The sequence below is a fragment of the Haliotis rufescens genome, unplaced genomic scaffold (assembly GCF_023055435.1).
Source record: "Haliotis rufescens isolate VD_foot unplaced genomic scaffold, xgHalRufe1.0.p SCAF_4, whole genome shotgun sequence".
Lineage (NCBI taxonomy): Eukaryota > Metazoa > Mollusca > Gastropoda > Lepetellida > Haliotidae > Haliotis > Haliotis rufescens.
The window spans coordinates 54551271-54572852 of record NW_025964112.1 but is presented as its reverse complement, the minus strand read 5'-3'; the positions used below and the strand labels follow the sequence as shown (position 1 = coordinate 54572852).

Below are 21582 nucleotides of genomic sequence, written 5' to 3'. Positions count from 1 at the left end.
GAGACGGGCTGAAGAAAGAGGATAGAAGGGGTTAACTGAGGGGGTGGAGGGAGGGGAGACAAGGGCTGAAGAAAGAGGATAGAAGGGGTTAACTGAGGGGGTGGAGGGAGGGGAGACAAGGGCTGAAGAGAGAGGATAGAAGGGGTTAAGGTAGGGGGTGGAGGGAGAGGAGACAAGGGCTGAAGAAAGAGGATAGAAGGGGTTAACTGAGGGGGTGGAGGGAGGGGAGACAAGGGCTGAAGAGAGAGGATAGAAGGGGTTAACTGAGGGGTGGAGGGAGGGGAGACAAGGGCTGAAGAAGGAGGATAGAAGGGGTGAAGGCGGTGGGTGGAGGGAGGGGAGACAAGGGCTGAAGAAAGAGGATAGAAGGGGTTAACTGAGGGGGTGGAGGGAAGGGAGACAAGGGCTGAAGAGAGAGGATAGAAGGGGTTAACTGAGGGGGTGGAGGGAGGGGAGACAAGGGCTGAAGAGAGAGGATAGAAGGGGTTAAGGTAGGGGGTGGAGGGAGGGGAGACAAGGGGTGAAGAGAGAGGATAGAAGGGGTGAAGGGTGTGGGTGGAGGGAGGGGAGACAAGGGCTGAAGAGAGAGGATAGAAGGGGTTAACTGAGGGGGTGGAGGGAGGGGAGACAGGGGCTGAAGAGAGAGGATAGAAGGGGTTAACTGAGGGGGTGGAGGGATGGGAGACAAGAGCTGCAGAGAGAGGATAGAAGGGGTTAAGGGTGGGGGTGGAGGGAGGGGAGACAAGGGCTGAAGAGAAAGGATAGAAGGGGTTAAGGGTGGGGGTGGAGGGAGGGGGGATGTAGGGGTTACAGAGGACACACATGAAGTACCGGAAGATGAACCTTGCTTGCTGGCTATTCCTGTCATGAGAACATATGTTTCTGCTATGAAACTCCAGACTATTACATCTCTATAGTAAAGCAATCAGTTTTCCCCGAACATCAGTAGGTACGAAAATTGGAATCAATTGACATAAATGTCAGTGCAAAGCAAGTTATGAACAACTTGATCTATCTTGAAAGCACAGCAAGTGCACAAATGCTGCATTTATGACTCATAAAAACATACCAATATTCCTTCTTACACCACTACAAACTGATTTATCACTTAAGTCCTAATTATAACAGAAAGAAATATGCAAATAATCTCCACAATTTGTTGCATAATCATATGATCAATGCTGAGAAAACAAAAATATGTGCATCAGGAATAACTGCACTCCGTCTCATCCGAGATCTTGGAACGTGCAGCAGCTTTGGAGTGTGTTCTGATGTATCTAACGCATCTGGATAAACTGGTGATGTTATTGCACATGGATGAGTGGAATAGTCTAAAACTGCCAATGATAGTAGCCCTGCTTATGTTCCGAGGAGGAAAGGAACTGTCTGTGCCATGTTATACCCAACTACGACCCCCATCTGTTCGTGATCAGAACATGAGCAGCATGTCACAACACTGCCCCCCCCAGGCCAGCCATATTTGTAAGGGATAGACACATATAGTACTGTATTTTCTTGTGTATAGTGCACACTTTTTTTTCAGAAAATGAAACCGTGCAGAGGGGGGTGCGCATTATACACGCCAACATAAGATTTCAGGTATTTTTCCCCCCCATGGGTAAACAAAACATTCAACATGTATACCAGAAATCAAGTGTCAACAAACGGAATAAACTACCGATACATTCGTCTGTACCATTTTTGAATTTATATGAACATTATTAGAATAAATGAACACTGGATACTATTATATGAAGTATTACATATGTATATTTACTTATATTTACTTATATCGTTTTAACATAGGTCATTCAAGCAGGAGGAAAGGAACTGTCTGTGCCATGTTATACCCAACTACAACCCCCCATCTGTTCGCGATCAGAACAGGAGCAGCATGTCACAACACTGCCCCCCCAGGCCAGCAATATTTGTAAGGGATGGACACATATCGTATATTTGCTGGCTAAAGTGCTTGTTATACTGGGGATCAATAATTGGAGCTCTCAGATCAATCATTCATAGATTCTTAGATCATTATTATTTCATTTTCCTCATGAAATAATCATATTAATATATAACAAAAATGCCAGAGAAGACTCAGTCTTGATTATCTGCCCAAACAGATTCCATTGTGGAGAGAAGGCAAAATAGTTACAAAAATTATATGAATGGATCACTGAAAATCTGTTATGAAACCAGGTGTTCTTGAAAAGGGTAAGCATGTCCTGGTAGCACCCGTAGTTCACACAACTCACATAAAAAAAAGTATGTATTTGTGTGTTGTCCTACACAAAATCAGTTATGAAACCAGGTGTTCTTGAAAAGGGTAAGCATGTCCTGTAGCACCCGTAGTTCACACAACTTGCATAAAAGAGTAAATGTTTGTGTGTTGTCCTATTCCACTAAACTGAGATGGTTATTAGTTCACTCTAAGCCACTTAATATTGACATCAGGAAGCTTGGATAATATGCATTAGATAATATGAGTGATATTATTATCTTTTTTACCCTACCTAAACCTTATTTTCAAATCCATACATATTTTTTTCCATATCCATTCCAGCATATCATGATTAATTTGCTTTCCCATGTTTCTGTCCATTTCACTGTCTATATCGACCAATTCCACCACCATCATGGTTCTACATCATGTTCTAAACCTAAACAGTCCCATCAACAAATCAATTGCTTAAGGCAGCATGGCTGAACATTTGTCAGAGTAGAGTTGGAAACAACTTTAATAATTAATGATTGATCATTACAATGAGAACTGCGATCAACTAAGTATATTTTATAGTTATTAAAATTCTTGCTACTCTATGAGCTCGTCTCTAACAAACCATTGTGACAAAGAAAATGTCTTCAGATAATCTACCAAGCCTCCAGAGGAAGTCAATCCCGATGTTTGCATACATGCACATAATGGCTCTATAAATTACAAATAAGGCCCAAATAAATTAATTATAAGATTTCAACCACACCTGCCTCACTGCCAAACACCCTATCTGCACAGAGTATTTTATTGAATCCAAGTACCTACAGATCCTACCAAACATGCATGCTTCAAGTGAATTACATCCATTGACAATTAATATTCACATTTGCTTGAACAGATTGAAAATATTATCATGCTCATGTCTGATATTTTTCGTCAAAAATGTGGATGAAATGTAATAATTATTTTATTTTATTGTGTCCTATAGGAGGAATGTGAATCTTTAACAGTTATCACTGTATTGGAAAGGACACTAGAAAAATTGCAAGCCATTCTATCTGTAATATCTTAACTAGAGCTAACTTTTTACATTTGTTTGACTACATGGTCATTTGTTTGACAACATGGTCATTTATTTGACTACAAGGCTAAGACACAAAACCATAGATATCATGCTAATCTTGAGACAATACTTTGCAACTTCCCGCATGTCTTCAAGAACATTATTATCGTCATCATCAAGTATTGTGTACAAGAATAACTATCCATCCAAGCCTGTTATTGCTCACCTTCATTGTGTCTATCATTGATCCTGATCTCTGGAACAACAACCAGCTTGCTACCTTTCAAACGTTCCTCAAATTCAAAGTCTTCTTTCATTAACATCTTCTCCAGTCTTTCTGCTTCCAATCGCAGTTTCTCTATCCTCTGTCGTCTCATCTCTGACTCCCTTGCCAGACGATGTACCTCCCTCAGACGGACCACTCTCTCCAGCAGCCATCCTTCCTCCTTCTCCAGCTTCTCCACACTCACAGAAGGTCCCTCCTTCCTCTTCCCTGTCCTTGGACCTTCCCGTCCTGTGCTGAGACCTTGATGTCCTGCCACTGGATCTTCATCAGCCACTGCAGCAGGAACTGTCAGAGCTTTCCTTCCCTGTGGAACCCTACAAGGGTAAGAGAGTAGGGATGTGTTCCATGGTTTCTTATACTCCATGCCCGTAACTGGTTTGAGGATCCTTGACTGTCTGTTAGTACTTCTTATGATGACCATTGATGGACCGATGGCGTCCTGTTTTGGGCATTGGCAGTCACAGGAACAGCACCATTGAACCGATACTCCTACATCTTTCGTTCCTGTAAGATTCTGATCATCTTTTTCAACCTCACTTTCCTTCTGAGAACTGGCTGCAGTTTTCTTTGGCCTTGGTATATGAGACTGATAGGATCTCAAAGAGGTAACCCATGGCTTAACTTCTAACCCTCTCTGGGAAGATTTGGTTGCATGAGGCTTTTTGATTATCTTTCCTTCTAAAACTTTCTCTTCGCCTTGTTCAGTTTGTCTTTTCTTTTGAAAACTGAATGCTGTCTTCTGAGGTCTTTGTGGTTGTGATGGATATGGTCTTGAGGAGATAATCCATGGCTTAACCTCTAAATCTGTCTTGGAACTTCTGAAAGTAGGCTGAGGCTTAATGTTGATTTTTCCTGAAGAAATATTCGGATCAATCTGTTGTTTTTGCTTATAAATGGTTGTATGTTTCTGAGGTCTTGGAATATGAGATGAATAGGATCTTAAGGAAGTTATCCATGGCTTAACTTCTACCCCTTTTCCAGAATATTTCATAGTATGCTTCAGCTGCCTAGACTTCTTTCTGATTTTATCTTCTTTTGAAATGTCATTTGGCTTTGGGCATTGACAGTCACAACGACAACACCACTTGACAGACACAGCTTTATCCATCATCCCTTTCCTCCCGTCCTGGCTTGAAAATGCTGATATCAGTGTTCTCCCTGGTTTCAGCAGAGCAGGTCTGGTTGCCTGTTTATCATGACATCGTGTAGAGCAGTTCCAAGGTTTCTGGGTTTCTGTTGTCTTCTTAGAAGGTTTTGATCTTTCTTGCAGTTTTCTGTCATTTCCTCTTGTCCTGGGTGTAGTTGAGGTACCAGGGCACTGGCAGTCACAAGAACAGCACCAGTTAACAGACACTGCCTTGTCTTCATGACCATCTTTTCTTAAATCTTCACAATCTGCTACAGAAGACGTTACATCCTTTCTTGTTGAAAGATAGAGAGATCTTTTTGGTCGAGGGATTTGAGAAGAATGTGATCGTAAAGAATTACTCCACTTATGAGGATGATCCACAACTTGCCCTGAAGACCCAACTGTCAACTGCTGTCTCATCTTTTGTTTCCTGACTGGAAGAATTCCTGAGGACCTTGCAACTTGCTTGTCCAATAAAGAACACCCTACATGCACTCCTTCATAATCCCTCTTACCTTTAATGACAGGTGTGTTTCTCACAGGTAAATCTTTACAACCTGCTACAGGAGGCTTTACATCCAATCTTGTAACATGACTGAGAGACCTTTTTGGTCGAGGTAAATGAGAAGAATATGATCGTAAAGAGTGACTCCACTGATAGGGATGATCCACAACTGTCTGTTGGTGTCTGCTCTTATGTTTCTTTCCTGGAAGAATCCCAGAGAATCTTGCAACTTGTTTGTCAAATAACGAATATGTTACAGGCACTCCTTCATATTCTTTCCTACCTTTAACCAGAGGTATTATTGGTTGTGGGATCTTGGAGGGGTAATATCGTAAGGAACTTCTCCATGGTTTGTCAGTTTCAGGAACCCTCTCAGAAGTCCTGACAGTCAGCCTATGTCTCTTCATATCTACCTTTATCGAAGATGATGCTTTGGAGCATGTTGGTTCTTGTTTGTTAGCTGTGGAAAGCATGTATACCTGTCTACATCCACTCCTCCCTCTCACCGGATCTTTCTTGGATGCCACACCACTTTCTGACCTTGCAAAAGTTTTCAGAGGAATAAGTGGACGCTTTTTACCAAAGCAACGTAAAGAGGTACTCCAAGGCCGGCATGTGTCCGTGATTCCTGGACTAGACCTCGAATGTATAGACCTTGCCATCTCCCTGCTTGGTTCTTGTGGTGGAACAGCTTTTGAAGTGGATCCCACTGTTTGCTGAGAACTCGAAGACCTCACAGTTCTCCTCGCATTGAAACCGTGACACTGATCTGAAATCCCAGACACTGAAGATGAAGAACATTTGTCCTTGTTTTGTTTCTTCTTCCTCCTCAGACCTTGCCACTTGGAGGTACAAGTTGCAATAATGCCCAGTTTAGCAAAGGTAGACCTCCTCCTCCTTATGACCTGACTGGGGGAGCACTGGGTGGAGCTGTTCCATGGTTTCCGTGCCTCTAGGGATGCTCTGGAACAGCCACTGAACTTTATCCTCTTACCGGATCCAACTGCTCGTCTTTTGGCAGTGCTTTTCTTTGCTGGGAGCTGTTCAGTGGCCATGTTTGTGAACCCAAACAGGGTATAGATGATAAAACACAATATTTCCTTGATGAATAGCATAAAAAAGCCTTGAATACACCAGCGTGAAACAAGTTTCAATACTTCATGAACAATGAAGTATGCTTAAGTTTTAAAGAAGCAGAAAGCTGAAATGATGTGGATGAAACATCAAGACCACCGTCTTGTCAAGAAGCTTTCTGCTGAATGCAGATGCAGCACATATTCTGCTCCTACCTGGAGCATCATCCAATCAGATCATGCCAACACATCTAGGTATGACGAAAACTGTTTAATTTACATACTTACTTTTGTTCGTGATTAATTCATTACCCACAACCAATGAACCTTCCAGCTGTTTCGGAAAGGAGTTTGGGGACTCAAATATAGTCCACATCCACATCTTATTGGGTTGGATCACGTACATTTCATATCCTAATGATGACCTCCATGACCTATGGTGCTGGCCAGATGATGTCTGCTCGACAATAGTAGGCTTAGCAATCATTTTAATTGTCATGAAGAACATCCCTATTTGCTTAATGGTCTCCGTGGCTCCTGAGTGGCAATCTAGGTTATTAAATTAGTGGTTTGCACCTGACAATGTTCTCTAACTGGCGTGTGGAACCTGCCTAAGATTATTCACTTGGGTTTCTGACATAGCCACAATAGGAGGGGGTTTGGCTTGCTTCATCAAGCCTAATGAAATACTGCTAATTACAGCAATATTCATTTCATGCGACTGTCACTCCTGTTTTTGAATAATTAATTTCATGTGCTGTTTGCTGAAGGTGTCAATGTAACTGATGCATCAATATGAACATTTATCAATTCCATTTGTCCAATTGAAGATGAACAAGACAAAAAGGGGGACATGTTTCAATACAAGTTCAATACATGAAAACAGCAATATTTCTCAGAAAATATGCTTTTCGAAATCAAACTTGTCACTAGTTGCCAAACTATTTGCAATCAGTACATATTTCAGTCATATCACAGCTGTAAGAGGAAAGCCTGAAGCGGTACAATTAAAATGTTTTCCACTTTGGTGAAACCCATGAGCATGTGTATGGCGCTGACAAACCTAGAAATTCAGAGCAACACACACAGTAAATTGTGGTGCTTTATAAGACTGGATCACCATGGCAGCTGTAGCTGAAATGAAATGTAATTGCTTGGTTGCTGCAATCTCAAGTTCCTTCTTTGTCCTTTTTATTGTGATCTGCATTTACTTAATTGTTACAAAATAAGCCAATAAGTCCATTAAACCATTAATTTCCAATGGCCAATGAACCACAATGTCAAATTTGAATCAATGCATTGATTAACAGCTGATGACAAATGCCATTTTGCTTTTTGCATATCGCTATTCAACCACACATAAGAGTATTTACAACATCCGGTATCTCTACTTCAAGTTTAACATATGTGATTGAATCCCATCCAACACATAGAACACTGCCTTGTGAATAGCATTCTGTTACACATACATCACTGCAGATCAGACTAGTACAGTATTCTCAATCATGTCATATAACTTTTTGTCTTCACGTACACCTTTCAGTTTTTTACATATATACCTTTCTGTCTTCACATATACCTTTCAATTTTTTACATATATACCTTTCTGTCTACATGTATACCTTTCAGTTTTTACATATATAACTCTCTGTCTTCACATATACCTTTCAGTTTTTTACATATATAACTTTCTGTCTTCACATATACCTTTCAGTTTTTTATATATATCACTTTCTGTCTTCACATATATACCTTTTAATTTTTACATATATACCTTTCTGTCTACACGTATACCTTTCAGTTTTTTACATATATAACTTTCTGTCTTCACATATACCTTTCAGTTTTTTACATATATACCTTTCTGTCTTCACATATACCTTTCAGTTTTTTACATATATAACTTTCTGTCTTCACATATACCTTTCAGTTTTTTAAAATATATACCTTTCTGTCTGGGATTACTACAGCCTTGTCAATTGGTCAATCAGGGGACTAAACCAAATGTATCTTCCAACAAAGGTGTTTCCAGCTAGTTTGATCACTTCAGTTCAGTAAACACAATTTACAAAGAGGCTATCATATGAGCGAGATGTTTTCCCTGTAAATGATGATGTGTAAAGGCAGCAGCTACAATATAGCATCAATGAGGCAGATGTTGTGTGAGGATACATGTAGTTGATGAGCTGATAAGTTGCGATGAGCGGACATCTGCCACTGGAGTGCATCCCTTTCCAGTTAATTTGCCTATAACACATGACTCAGGGGACCAAGGAACTGTTCTACTTATGCAATTTTTCTACTTACAGGATTCTAGTTATCCAGTTTCATGACAAAGGACACAGTTGGGACCTAACAAAAGTACCTACTTATCCATTTTTTACTACTTTTCCAATTTTTCTACATACCCAGTTTCAGCTTAACGAGATTTGACGGTACCTTTCACTGTTCACGTGTACAACTGACCTGCTATATTCCTTTCTGTCCAAACAGTGTTGCCATCATGTATTGAATCTTGGGAATCCATCATTCAATGGAAAGAAAAAGAAGAAAACAAAGGGGGGGGGGGGGGCATGGCTGGCCCAGTCGTCTAAGTCACCACAATTGGCTGTGCAGAGTTGTATCTTTTGGGCATGCCAGAACCCTTTAATTGTGGGTTCGAATCCCGGTTCAACCCGATTATGTTTCTAGGTTTGGCAGCACCATACCCGTGCTCATGGGTTTCACTGAAGTGGTAAAGGTCTGAGACCTGCATCACTTCGGAATTTCCTCCCACATTAAGCTGACACGCCGTGATATAACTGGAATACAGTTAAAAGCGGAGTTAAACCTAACTCACTCACTGGAAAAATGATAAGTCAAATTGTTCCTTAATACTGAGGCAACAGAACACATGAAGGTTTCTGAGTATAACCATTTCCATTGAGCATGTACAGACAGACACATTTTGCCCAGAGCTAAGTTTTCAATCCACGTTTCAACATCAAAGATGGTAGACATACAGTGGAATTTACTAAACATGGCAAGTTTCTTGTCAACACAACGCGTGATGCTGTGACCTCCCAAGGAGTTTTCACACCTTCTAACTCACTAGTACCAACTTTAGTGGATCGGGTGGTCATGCATGGCGACTTGGTTGACCGAGTGTCGTGTTGTACCCCAACGAAGTGGATCACTGATCATTATTCTGATCACTGGATTGTCAGATCCCAACTTGATTGCTTACAGGCCGCTATTGCATAGCAAAGGTTTTGCTGGGTGTGGCATTAGACAACAAACAAACACTTATGTTTTGTGCAAATTGTTTTGTGTGGCCATGCTACTACCATGAAAACAGGACATGCTGATTTTCAGTGATCCATTCATATAATTATTGTCACAATTTTGTTTTTTAAGGGCAATGGAATCTGTTTCGGCACATAATTGAGACTGATTACACTCTGGCACTGACCTTTAAAAACATCAGGCATGCATGATTCTGAAACCATTTTGAATACTGACTGAGCACACATGACAGCATCCATATGTATATACACTTGAAACACCTTCGTGAATGCCTGCCACCATCACAAGCAACATCTCTATTACATTATACAGAAGAGTTGCTGACAGTTCAGGGTCATCTACAGTTAATGGATGTAAATTTTCTCTTTTATAAGCAGAAGCACCAATGTTTACCATAAATTTCTACAACTTTCTTATCTTGAGCTCTTGTATCCTAACAATTTGCTATATATCTTCAAGTCAGTTGGTGGGAACATATTATGTCATGTTACATAATATGATCCATGTTTACATAACACAATATGATTATGTTATTCCATTGTCTAAAGCCTTTCCTTTGTCATAACACAACACTGTCGGCCTTAACACAACATGATAAATCAGTCAGCTTGGAGCCTTCATGTGGGCCTTGTTATTCAATATGGCTGCCATAACACAACTGCTTCCAACCGTGTGAGGCACACCATGACTTGTACAGCCAATTCCTCATGTCTTACATGGTTTCACAAAAGAACTTTTTTTTCATTATTCGTCATAATTTTATGACAGTATGCACTCGGTTCTCTGAACAACAGACAGGAAGCTACTGATATAGGCATGACAGGACCTGATTTATACCTAGATGAGACAAATATAGAAACAATAGATATCTAGACAGTATGCACTGTAAGACACAGAACCCCTGCCAGTTCTCTGAACAGCAGACAGGAAGCTGTTGATACTTGCATGACAAGACCTGATTTATACCTAGACAAGACAGATATAGACACAATGCATACCTTTAACAGTAGAGGCCAAGGGGTTTAACATGAAGTCATTTCCAATTATTCATGAGTCAATGACCAATACCACTAATAGTCTAAGTAATAGTACAATAAATAAAACATAAATTAGGGTGGAATCTTGGGGTCATTTACGGTGTCTGTTTCTGGCTCTTCCCAATACTTGATACAGCACTCAAGCATGGACAGAGGTGAGGTGAAATTGGGTTTAACGTTGTGTCCAAGATTATTGTACTTATAGCGACGTGCATGCACGTGTGTGTGAGGCTGCTTTAACTAGTCCGGACTGATGCCGATTTATAGTGCTAGCTCACGGAGATACCATGCCGCAGTTTGACATAGATACCCCACTCAGACACAGTATACTGACTCCAAGCCGACAAGTCCTTGTTTTAGCCCCTTAATGCCGATCGCCAGATAGGGTAACAACAAGTACCATTTTTTAAAGTCTTTTGGTATGACTAGCCGGGGATCGAACTCCAGAAATTCTGCTCTCCGGGCGGACGCTCTACCACAAGGCAACGGAGGCAGTCGGATAGAGCATTTTAAGACAAGGTGCACTGAAAACAATACGCTAGATGAATGCAAATAATTTGCATAACTATTTGCAATTGATAGTCGTGTTATTTCTATCAAACAAAACATATCACAAAATCATTTGGTGATATGTTTTGTTTGTAGATTAACGTTTTGATGATTCCAAAAAGAGCATTCCATGTCCTTGCACCCATCCTCTTCAGGTCTGTAGACAATTGTTCTGTAAACAAGATTTGGTTCCATGCGTATATAAGTTCCGGCCGAACTTTCACTACCAACATTTGTTCCTTTGGAGGTGCATATCGCATCAAGTTTTGGTTCCCATCAATAACCAAATCGTCGGAACAAATGCTGTGTGTGAAAATTCCTATTTGACATTTCCTTTAACATTTTTTAAGAAACAAAAATTCTTTAAAACAATGTGATTTTTTTTATAATTCTCTGTTACCATGGTATTTCTTTTTCTCCTTTCCTGATTTTCTGCTAAGTCTTCAAGATACTTCATCCCGACAGCCATAGTATTCTCTGGCAACTGCCTTTTGGTTTAATTTATTTGACATAAACAGAGTCATGTCGTGGAATTCTAGTGCAGCAGTATTTCTGATTTCGGTTTTGTTTCTGTCATTACTACATGTTTTCACAGTTACCTTTATCATTAATTAACTATCAGGATTTGTTTCGTGCTTTCCTTTCATCATTCTTTTGTTTTCTTTAAGATTATGTTTATTTGTATTGCGATTGTATGTCTTAGTTTGCCTGTTTTTCATGTTGCACATTAACAATATAGAGGAACACGGCTCATAAACACACCCAAACATTTGGTCCTGTCAACTGGAACATTGTCACTGCAATTTTATGCATTTAATCCTGATATTTTGTCCAGGGCCCACATGCACAAAACGATCTTAGCGCTACAACTATTGGAAGCCTATGTTAAAGTATAGGAGTTAAAATCATCTTAGCACTTAGATGGCTTTGTGCAAGTGGGCCCTGGTCAGAACTAAATTTGGGAGGAACAAAAACATGCTTACAGTTCAACATACGCCTATGAAAATCTCCGAGTATGGGAAAATCAAGTAATCTAATACCCCCTGCCTGAGCTCCTCCATAGCATAGCTCCGTCCTGTTTACAGCCGGTGCCTGTCAACGTCCATTAGACACCAGGTCAGTTGAACCAGATTGTAGATTTTTTAAGGGAGTACAATATGGTAATGACGTATATACTTCCTTGCTCTTATACTGGCCAGGCAACTGACTTGTGTGTTTATAGTTATATGATACTGTATTGTGACAAGCCCAGTAATGGCTGACCAACTCTGGAATGTCTGCTGACCATGCGTTACCTGCAGACAGTTTTATGACAATACAAGGTACTTCTAGACAGGGGCATTTTCTGCGAATTGAACTAAAGTAAATATCTTGATCTCAACCTGTGGATTGAGACCAGTCCATGCATAGGTTGGTTGGTTTGTTGTTTTACACTGCACTCACCAATATTCCAGCTATGTGACGGTGGTCTGTAAATTATCGAGTCTGGACCTGACAATCCAGTGACTGATATCATGAGCATCTATACATGAAATTGGGATCGATGACATGCTTCAACCAAGTCAGTGACCACCCGATTCCGTTAGTCGCCTCTTACGACAAGCATAGTCGCCTTTTATGGCAAGCATGGGTTGCTGAAGACCTATTCCCTCCCGGATCTTCACGGGTCGCAAGTCCAATAGTTAGCCTAAACTTTCAAAGGCCGCAGTGATACCGACTGAAATATACCCCAGGACATCTATCACAAATTGAGACATATGTTGGATCACAAACTTCACATCAAATATTTTGCCACAATCTACCACAGTGAATAAATATATGTAAATTATGTAATAAAACACATGGTCTCCATGTCACAGTTTATCACACAACTGCATCTCAGTGGAAATATTGAGATATTACCTTACTAAATATGTTGAAATTGAATATATATAATGCTAGGAAGACCTATTCTGCTCCGGATCTTCACGGGTCCCATGCACAGGTACATCACTTGAACAGGTACAGACAATCAGGGGAGACATGAGGTAGACCTATTCCCCAGAACAAAACACAAATCTATAAAATTATATCTGAAATTTAATATCAATCAAAAATGAAAACAAAAAGGGTCCAAAGTTTAAAATATTCACTAAAAAAGATGTTAAATTTTTTTAATGTTTTATCTTATTTTGTAATATCTAAGGCAAATGTACAAAACATGAAACCCCCTTTGTCTGGCCTACATCATAATCAATATCAACATTTCATGGTTTTTTTACCTTGCAATAAACTTCTGGGGTACATCTAGCTCTATTCACAGGAATACATGTCTGTGTACTAATAAAATATCTTTATTGATCCATGTATCTTTGGCTTTGTAAGATGCATGGTCAATATAAGTAGTTTTATTTGTGTACAGCTACTTATTCCTGCACATCAATACAACCAGCCTGTCTGTGTCAAAATTCACTATCATTTATCTTTTACGTAAATAGAAAGAAATATTCCTAAAAGTATCACACAATGTGATGCTATCCCCTTCAGCAGTGTTGAGCCAACACATACATTATGCACTTGGCAATCTACAAGGTACTGATTTCAAAGGCATCCTCAGCAAATACCAAACCATTATACAGCCAAGATGCAAATGATCGCATGTGACCTCTCAAAGTGAGCCTGCTACAAACATTTAAATCCAAATCATCTGGTTGTGATTAGTCCCTGTGAGTCAGCCTCAACTTGGAGAAATGATAAACTCTCCTAAAGCTGGCCAGCTGACAACAAGCAGGCATTCTATCTGACATGTATTTTGTATTGGGTGTTGAATGTCTGAACAGGTTTATATACAACAATTAGGCAAAACCAATTTTATTTCTTGTGTAATGGATTTTCTAGGGCATCATGTCAAGATGCTAGATGCTAAAGCACCATGGGTCTGGACTTATTGGATTTTGAGACAGGATGAAATAGGACCCCGGGTCCTGCAGCTTGCCAGACTGAAGTTTTCTTGGAACAGAATATTTCACAAGTCTTTAGAACTTAAATCATTCATGTCACATTTGGGTAACATTTTAAAACAAATACCTTATTTTTATACTGAATATGAAGTTAGACAGTGTTACATGCATCAGTACAGAACAGTGCACTAAAACAACATTTTAAGATGCTTAAGGTGAGGTGAGGTGAAATGGGGTTTAACGTCGCATCCAAGAATATTGCACTTACATAGCGACGTGCACGTATGTGTGTGTGTTTGTGTGGCTGCTTCTACTAGTCCGGACTGATGCCGATTTATAGTGCTAGCTCACGGAGATACCATGCCGCAGTTTAACATGAATACCCCACTCAGACACAGTATACCAACTCTGAGCCGACCAGTCCTTGTTTTAGCCCCTTAATGCCGAGCGTCAGACAGGGTAACAACAAGTACCATCTTTTAACGTCTTTGGGTATGACGCAGCCGATATCGAACCTCCGTCCTTCCGCTCTCCGGCGGACACTCTACCACTAGACCACGGAGGCTGTCTAAGATGCTTAAGATGAGATTGGTACCCTGTATCAGTATCATAGGTCTTCTGGTAAAAAATGTAAACAAGGGGGTGGATTACAAACAAGGCACCATGACACACATAAGGGAGCTGAAAACATAATTAAGACAATGGGTGAGTGAGAGAGTTCATGTTTGATTTGTATCATTATTCCAGCCATAAAACTGGGAGTGGCACAAAGGGTTAGTCCAGTGTTTGTCCCTATGTTGGAATCTTCTCCAAGTCAATGTGTGAACAATTAGACTACCTTTATGAACCAATGCGTGAACAATTAGGTGACCCCTTTGAACCAATGTGTGAACAATTAGGCTACCTCTCTGAACTATTGTGTAAATAATCAGACTACCTCTCTGAACCAATGTGTAAACGATTAGGCTACCTCTCTGAACCAATGTGTGAATGATCAGACTACCTCTCTGAACCAATGTGTAAATGATTAGGCTACCTCTCTGAACCAATGTGTGAACGATTAGGCTACCTTTCTAAACCAATGTTTGAACGATTAGGCTACCTCTCTGAACTATTGTGTAAATGATCAGACTACCTCTCTGAACCAATGTGTGAACGATTAGGCTACCTTTCTGAACCAACGCGTGAACGATTAGGTAACCCCTTTGAACCAATGTGTGAACAATTAGGCTACCTCTCTGAACTATTGTGTAAATAATCAGACTACCTCTCTGAACCAATGTGTGAATGATAAGGTGACCCCTTTGAACCAATGTTCAAACGATTAGCCTACCTCCCTGAACTATTGTGTGAACGATTAGACTACCTCTCTGAACTATTGTGTAAATGATCAGACTACCTCTCTGAACCAATGTGTGAACGATTAGGTGACCCCTCTGAACCAATGTGTGAACGATTAGGCTACCTCCCTGAACTATTGTGTGAATGATTAGGCTACATCTCTGAACCAATGTGTGAACGATTAGGCTACCTCTCTGAACCAATGTGCAAACGATTAGGCTACCTCCCTGAACTATTGTGTGAACGATTAGACTACCTCCCTGAACTATTGTGTAAATCATTAGACTACCTCTCTGAACCAATGTGTGAACGATGAGGCTTCCTCTCTGAACCAATGTGCAAACGATTAGGCTACCTCCCTGAACTATTGTGTAAATCATTAGACTACCTCTCTGAACCAATGTGTAAACGATTAGACTACCTCTCTGAACCAATGTGTAAACGATTAGGCTACCTCCCTGAACTATTGTGTAAATCATTAGACTACCTCTCTGAACCAATGTGTAAACGATTAGACTACCTCTCTGAACCAATGTGTAAACGATTAGACTACCTCTCTGAACCAATGTGTGAAAGATTAGGCTACCTTCCTGAACTATTGTGTAAATCATTAGACTACCCCTCTGAACCAATGTGTAAATGATTAGACTACCTCTCTGAACCAATGTGTGAACGATTAGGCTACCTTTCTGAACCAATGGGTAAACGATTAGGCTACCTCTCTGAACCAATGGGTCAACGATTAGGCTACCTCTCTGAACCATTGTGTAAACGATTAGGGTACCTCTCTGAACCATTATGTAAACGATGAGACTACCTCTCTGAACCATTGTGTAAACAATTAGACTACCTCTCTGAACCATTGTGTAAACAATTAGACTACCTCTCTGAACCAATGAGTGGACGATTAGGCTATCTCTCTGGACATTTAAATAGATTTAAATAGATTGTGGAATAAATGAATAAGTGATGGCTCATTAGCCATAGCCTCACTACCATTAGGAAACCTCACACCAAATTATCTCGCTTTTATACGCTTTTAACATTACTTGTAAATCTGTCAATACTTCTGATTTTGACCAAAACAAATCGTTCTGATTGACCTAGTTCCACTGTATTGACGTTACGCCACACGACTGGGTCATTGACATCAATGCACAACAACCTTCTGTAACATCATCTAACGCTAATGTTAAATGTACATGGAATTCCCCAGGACCATTCAATGATTGATTCATCAATGCTGTTGGGGATAAACACGCAAATCTCTCATTAAACCCTTTCTCCATGCATTGCCTCTCTGGAACTTTTCTGCTTTTGTACAAACACAAATCATTAAAGAACAAACTCTTGGAGAGTCTTTGAAAAGAATTATGTGTGTGAAGTAAGCATGACAACTCTCATTTACATCTAAACATCCTTGACTACAAACAATGAAAGGAAACATGCCCTTTTTGACATGATGAAGCCGAAATGTTTATTTGTTCCAAAGAAGCAAGTATTGCCAAACTTCTCTTCCCAAGTTAAAGATGGTAACTTCCATCCAAAGAAAACAGACTAAACCTTTAATTTTTGTAAATGATGGATATTTTAATTTAGAAATGAATAGAATCTGAACTTCTTGTGGGCCGCTAAAATGACACTGAGTGGGTTCACTGTGTGTGTGACCTGGTTGAGTGTTCATTTCCGTTCCTAAGTAACATGCATCGATGCTCATGATTTCAATCACTGGTTTGCCTGGCCAACACTTGATCATTTACAAACTCCTATCATGTAGCTAGAATACCACTATATGCAGCATAAAATAACATTCACTCACTCTCTTTTACAAAATAAAAAACATTAGCCAAAAAGAACCTCAGCTCAAAAATACATCACAACTTTGTGGCCTTACACAAATATATTAATAAACTATTTTTCTGACAAAAAATATCTTAACTCACTGTCCAGACAATACAAAGAAAATGACATACATTGTTGCCTCATACATCCAGACAGTAGCGTTCCCACTGAATTGACAGGATTAACAAATTTTCCGATTAATTCATTGATTCAGAGTAATGTTCCTGTGGATATTAATAATAAGAGCATCCGGAGTGTACACACAAAACTTTCAATATATAATGTATGATGTAACACTCACTCACTCACTCATCTACATTTGATCGTCTCTAGGCAGCTTCCCAAATCTCCTATGAACAACATTAACACCAAATAAAGGCCGTGATCAATACATATACCTGCACTTCTGCTGCAAGAGACTGATTATTCATGATCATAAACCTGGCATAACACTGGAATAATTGATTACGCGATTACTGAGCAATCAGTATAAGAGCCACTTCCTGTCTCTACAGAGATCTAGCTTTAGCCACAATGTGTATAAATATAATTGATCATTCTGTCCCGTGGACTTTCTGTCGACATAATGTATTCATGAAACGCCAGAGCTTATGGTATCTGTTGATCTATGTGAAAGTAAGATGAGGACACTCCCCTCAACCTTCTCAAGGTCACATTCAGAAGTTTGAGGACCAGACATCCTCTTTTCTTCATTCACAGTCAGACACATTTACAACTGAGGCTTGTGTGCTCAAACTACACTTCATATCTCAAAAACCTTTGTGTGGTTTATGTTCGTGTGTCTGTCTGTGTGTCAGTCTGTCTCTGTGTGTGTCTGTCTGTGTGTCTGTCTGTCCGTCTGTCTGTGTGTCAGTCTGTCTGTGTGTGTGTCTGTCTGTCTGTGTGTCAGTCTGTCTGTGTGTCTGTCTGTCTGTCTGTGTGTCTGTCCATCTGTGTGTCTGTCTGTGTGTCAGTCTGTCTGTGTGTGTGTCTGTCTGTCTGTGTGTCAGTCTGTCTGTGTGTCTGTCTGTGTGTCAGTCTGTCTGTCTGTGTGTCTGTCTGTGTGTCTGTCTGTGACTTTGTGTCAGTCTGTCTGTCTGTGTGTCTGTCTGTCGTTCTGTCTGTCTGTGTCTGTGTATCTGCTTCTCTGTGCACACACGTGTGCATCTAAGGTGACACAATTTACTGCACAGAGTTATGTCCCCTGGGCATGCCAGAAGCCTATGATCATGGGTTCTAAACCCATTTCAGGTTTCAGATTTGTCAGCACCATACCCACGCACATGGGTTTCACCAAAGTGGGTTTCACAATACTCATGATATGGGTATCGGTTGTAACAGTATCGTATCCATTATTATGATGTCATGCATTGATACAAATATAATCATATGAAAAGGAACAGGTTATGAACTGGTACGTAGCTCACTAGCTATGGTAGGTTTCTTGAGTTTATAAGTAGGATTTAGTAGAATCTCTATAATAGTCATTTGAGAAATACAAGTGTCACGTTCTCATGCATAAAATCTTGTCACCATTTTTTAAGAGAAGTGCTGTATCATGACAATGTCTATATACATACAGACCAGAGGCCCCGTTCCACAAAGCGATCGTAGCGCCATGACTGTCGTAAGACTGTGTTAAAATATGGGAGTTTGGATCACCTTAGCACTAAGATCGCTTTGTGGAACAGGGCCTTGGAGCTTGTTTCACAAAGGACTCAAAGCACTATGATCATCGTAACTCCTATACTGAAAATGTAACTTTGTATCTAAGACAATGGCCAATCATATACATAGTCTACAAAATCATTTATTACACAATACGTTTATCTCCTAAATAAAAGACATATTCCACAGTCAAGGTGCAGGGCTACCCATGCAGTAAACCTTATTGTTATTAAAGTCTGCATCCACAATGAACAAACATCACTGACATGCATTAATCTGTGATCATTGAACTGCTGTCGTTCCGCATCAATTAATGATGCAGCTTCCTACTGTTTTCTCGTTGATCCTCAAGTAGCTGACTCAACAGTATCAAAAGTATGTCACCCTCAAGGCCATCAACTGAAGGCTCCGGCTATCATAAATATATCATGAGTCTCGGCAACACAGATACTATTACATGGCACTATCATACAGGCTATGTTACCTTTAAATGTCTGTGTAGAACAACCCTCTTATCAAGTCCCTTGACAGGAGCAGTCTGATAATCTCAAGGGTAGGGAGGGGGACTGGTGGGGATGGGGTAGGGTTTGTGGAGAGTGGGGTGGTCAATTCTGGATGGTATTGGGGGTTACAATAGAATGGATAGGGTAGAGAGGACACGGGAGGGGAGGGGTGGGCATACACAATTGATGTGGGGTGAGGGTGGAGGGGGATTGAATGGAATGGATAGGGTGATAAAGGGAGGTGTATAGAGAGAGGACAGGGGAGGGGAGGGGTGGGCATACACAATGGATGTGGGGGTGGGGTGGAGGGGGTATAAATGGAATGGATATGGCTTTATAAAGACGACAGATTGGGGGTACACAATGGAATAGTGTGGGGGGGGGGGGCAGCAAGGGGGAGGGATCTAAGGTTGGGTGGGGGTGGGGATTGGATCTAAGATAGAAGGGTACATTATTGGGGGGGGGGTGTATTCAGAAAGGGCTGTTTTTACTGGTGACTCATCTTGGAGGCTATAATCCTACTAGTTTCCATTGAGTTAACAATATCCACCTGACATTCCTAAATTCCACTCAAGCTTTGTTCAGCGTGTCCACAGGTCCATAAACCACATGGACCGTATCAAAGACAGATCAAGGTGGCAGTTTGTACATGTCCAGCTCTAGTAGCTGTACAGCCTTCTATTGTTAATCAACAGAGAACAAATGCGTGAGAGTAAAAGCCGGTATAATGCCCCTGTGTTCCAAGCACGCACAGCCGATCGGTGTCACTGCTAAATATAGGCTACCATTATCTTATACATTGTAGTGCCGTGTCATATGAATCATATCAGCATCTGCATCACTATTATTCCACATCAGTGACATCACTGACAGTGGCTAAGATACAGTGAACCCATATCACCCACCACACCCCAACTCAGGATAACTGTATGTCTATGTATATGTACAGCAAAGTGAGGCTGTATCTGTCAATTATTGATGTAATCACAGCATTACAGCATATCTGGCTTAATGCCTCAGAAAGCATGTTTACTCACCGGCTAAAAATACTACAATGCTGACATACGAACATAATACAAAGCCTGCTTGACATTGCTGAATTATGTGGCCACAAGCTGATTATGCAGACAAGGTAACATGATCCGTCACCCCGAGTTGCATGCTGTTAATTGCAAAATAGAAACAAATCAAGCTAATAAACATGAAACACCATCAATACCACCAAGCATCTGCATATATCTACTGAGCACTGCCGGCACACTTGTGGAATATCACATTTGCAGGTCAGCCATAACCAGTTGCCGACCTTCCAGACAATTCTATGAGCAAGCAACAGCACCCAACAAGAAGTCACATCACTTACTGCCATCATTAGTGTTAGCTTGCATGGTATCCATCCCGTTGTCAACTTCCGCCATATTCTTGAGTAATTCCTGGGTGCCTTAAGCTAACTGCTGGCTGTGAGTTGAGGCAAGGTCTCGGCAGCCATTCACTGCTATCTTCGGGAGTCTGCGAGAAAGAGACAGCATTAACAATATAGTGGATCGATCCACGCATAGATTATTAATTAGGTAGCTATTGATCCACAACCTCTTTGTGTAAAGAATGAAAAAGGGCGGGTAATCAGGGGTGCTTTAAACGGTTAAACAGGCATCGTTCTCACATTAAACCATTTGTACGCTTCTGTTGACATGCACCTCAATGTGCTCTTTGAAATTTGTGAAGCATGTGATTCAAGGTTGGGCTGCAATCCATCAAATATTTGACATTCTCTTCCTTGAACATTGCAGAATCACCTCAAGATTGTGTTTCTGCAGTCAACTTGTAAACCATGCCGACAAAATTGAAATATCCTGTACAGATATGACATTTCCTTCCTGTTTTTTCACCAATGATTATGTGAAGCTTTGTACCCAAAATAAAATGCAAAATAATAGATATTGACATTTTTACATATAGATGGCTGATTAAATTTGTATTTGTTGTGTATGTCTAATTTGATTAACGTTTTCTAACAGAGAAATAGAAGCGTTGTCTACACATTCATTTCCTAAATGTTATTTTTAATAAAGCATGTATAATCTAATGCCAAACAGACCTATCATCATCCACTGATGCTACATCCTACGATTCAAATTTCTCCAACA

The 21582-nt window shown here is 40.4% G+C and overlaps 1 protein-coding gene across 13 annotated transcripts in view; it reads right to left on the bottom strand.

Annotated features, from left to right (window-relative positions):
* LOC124115086 (microtubule-associated protein tau-like) overlaps positions 1 to 21582 on the bottom strand; it is a 148824-nt gene that overhangs the window by 74299 nt on the left and 52943 nt on the right. For 4 of the 13 annotated variants that reach the window (XM_048382339.1, XM_048382342.1, XM_048382341.1 and 1 more), the window contains exon 1: positions 3505 to 6277. In XM_048382339.1, coding sequence (XP_048238296.1) covers positions 3505 to 6253 — 2749 coding nt within the window. In that variant the 5' untranslated portion in view covers positions 6254 to 6277. Of the gene's footprint in view, positions 1 to 3504; positions 6278 to 20798; positions 20945 to 21582 lie in introns of those variants that run through there. The other 9 variants (XM_046475920.2, XM_046475918.2, XM_046475925.2 and 6 more) reach the window with 5 other exon arrangements.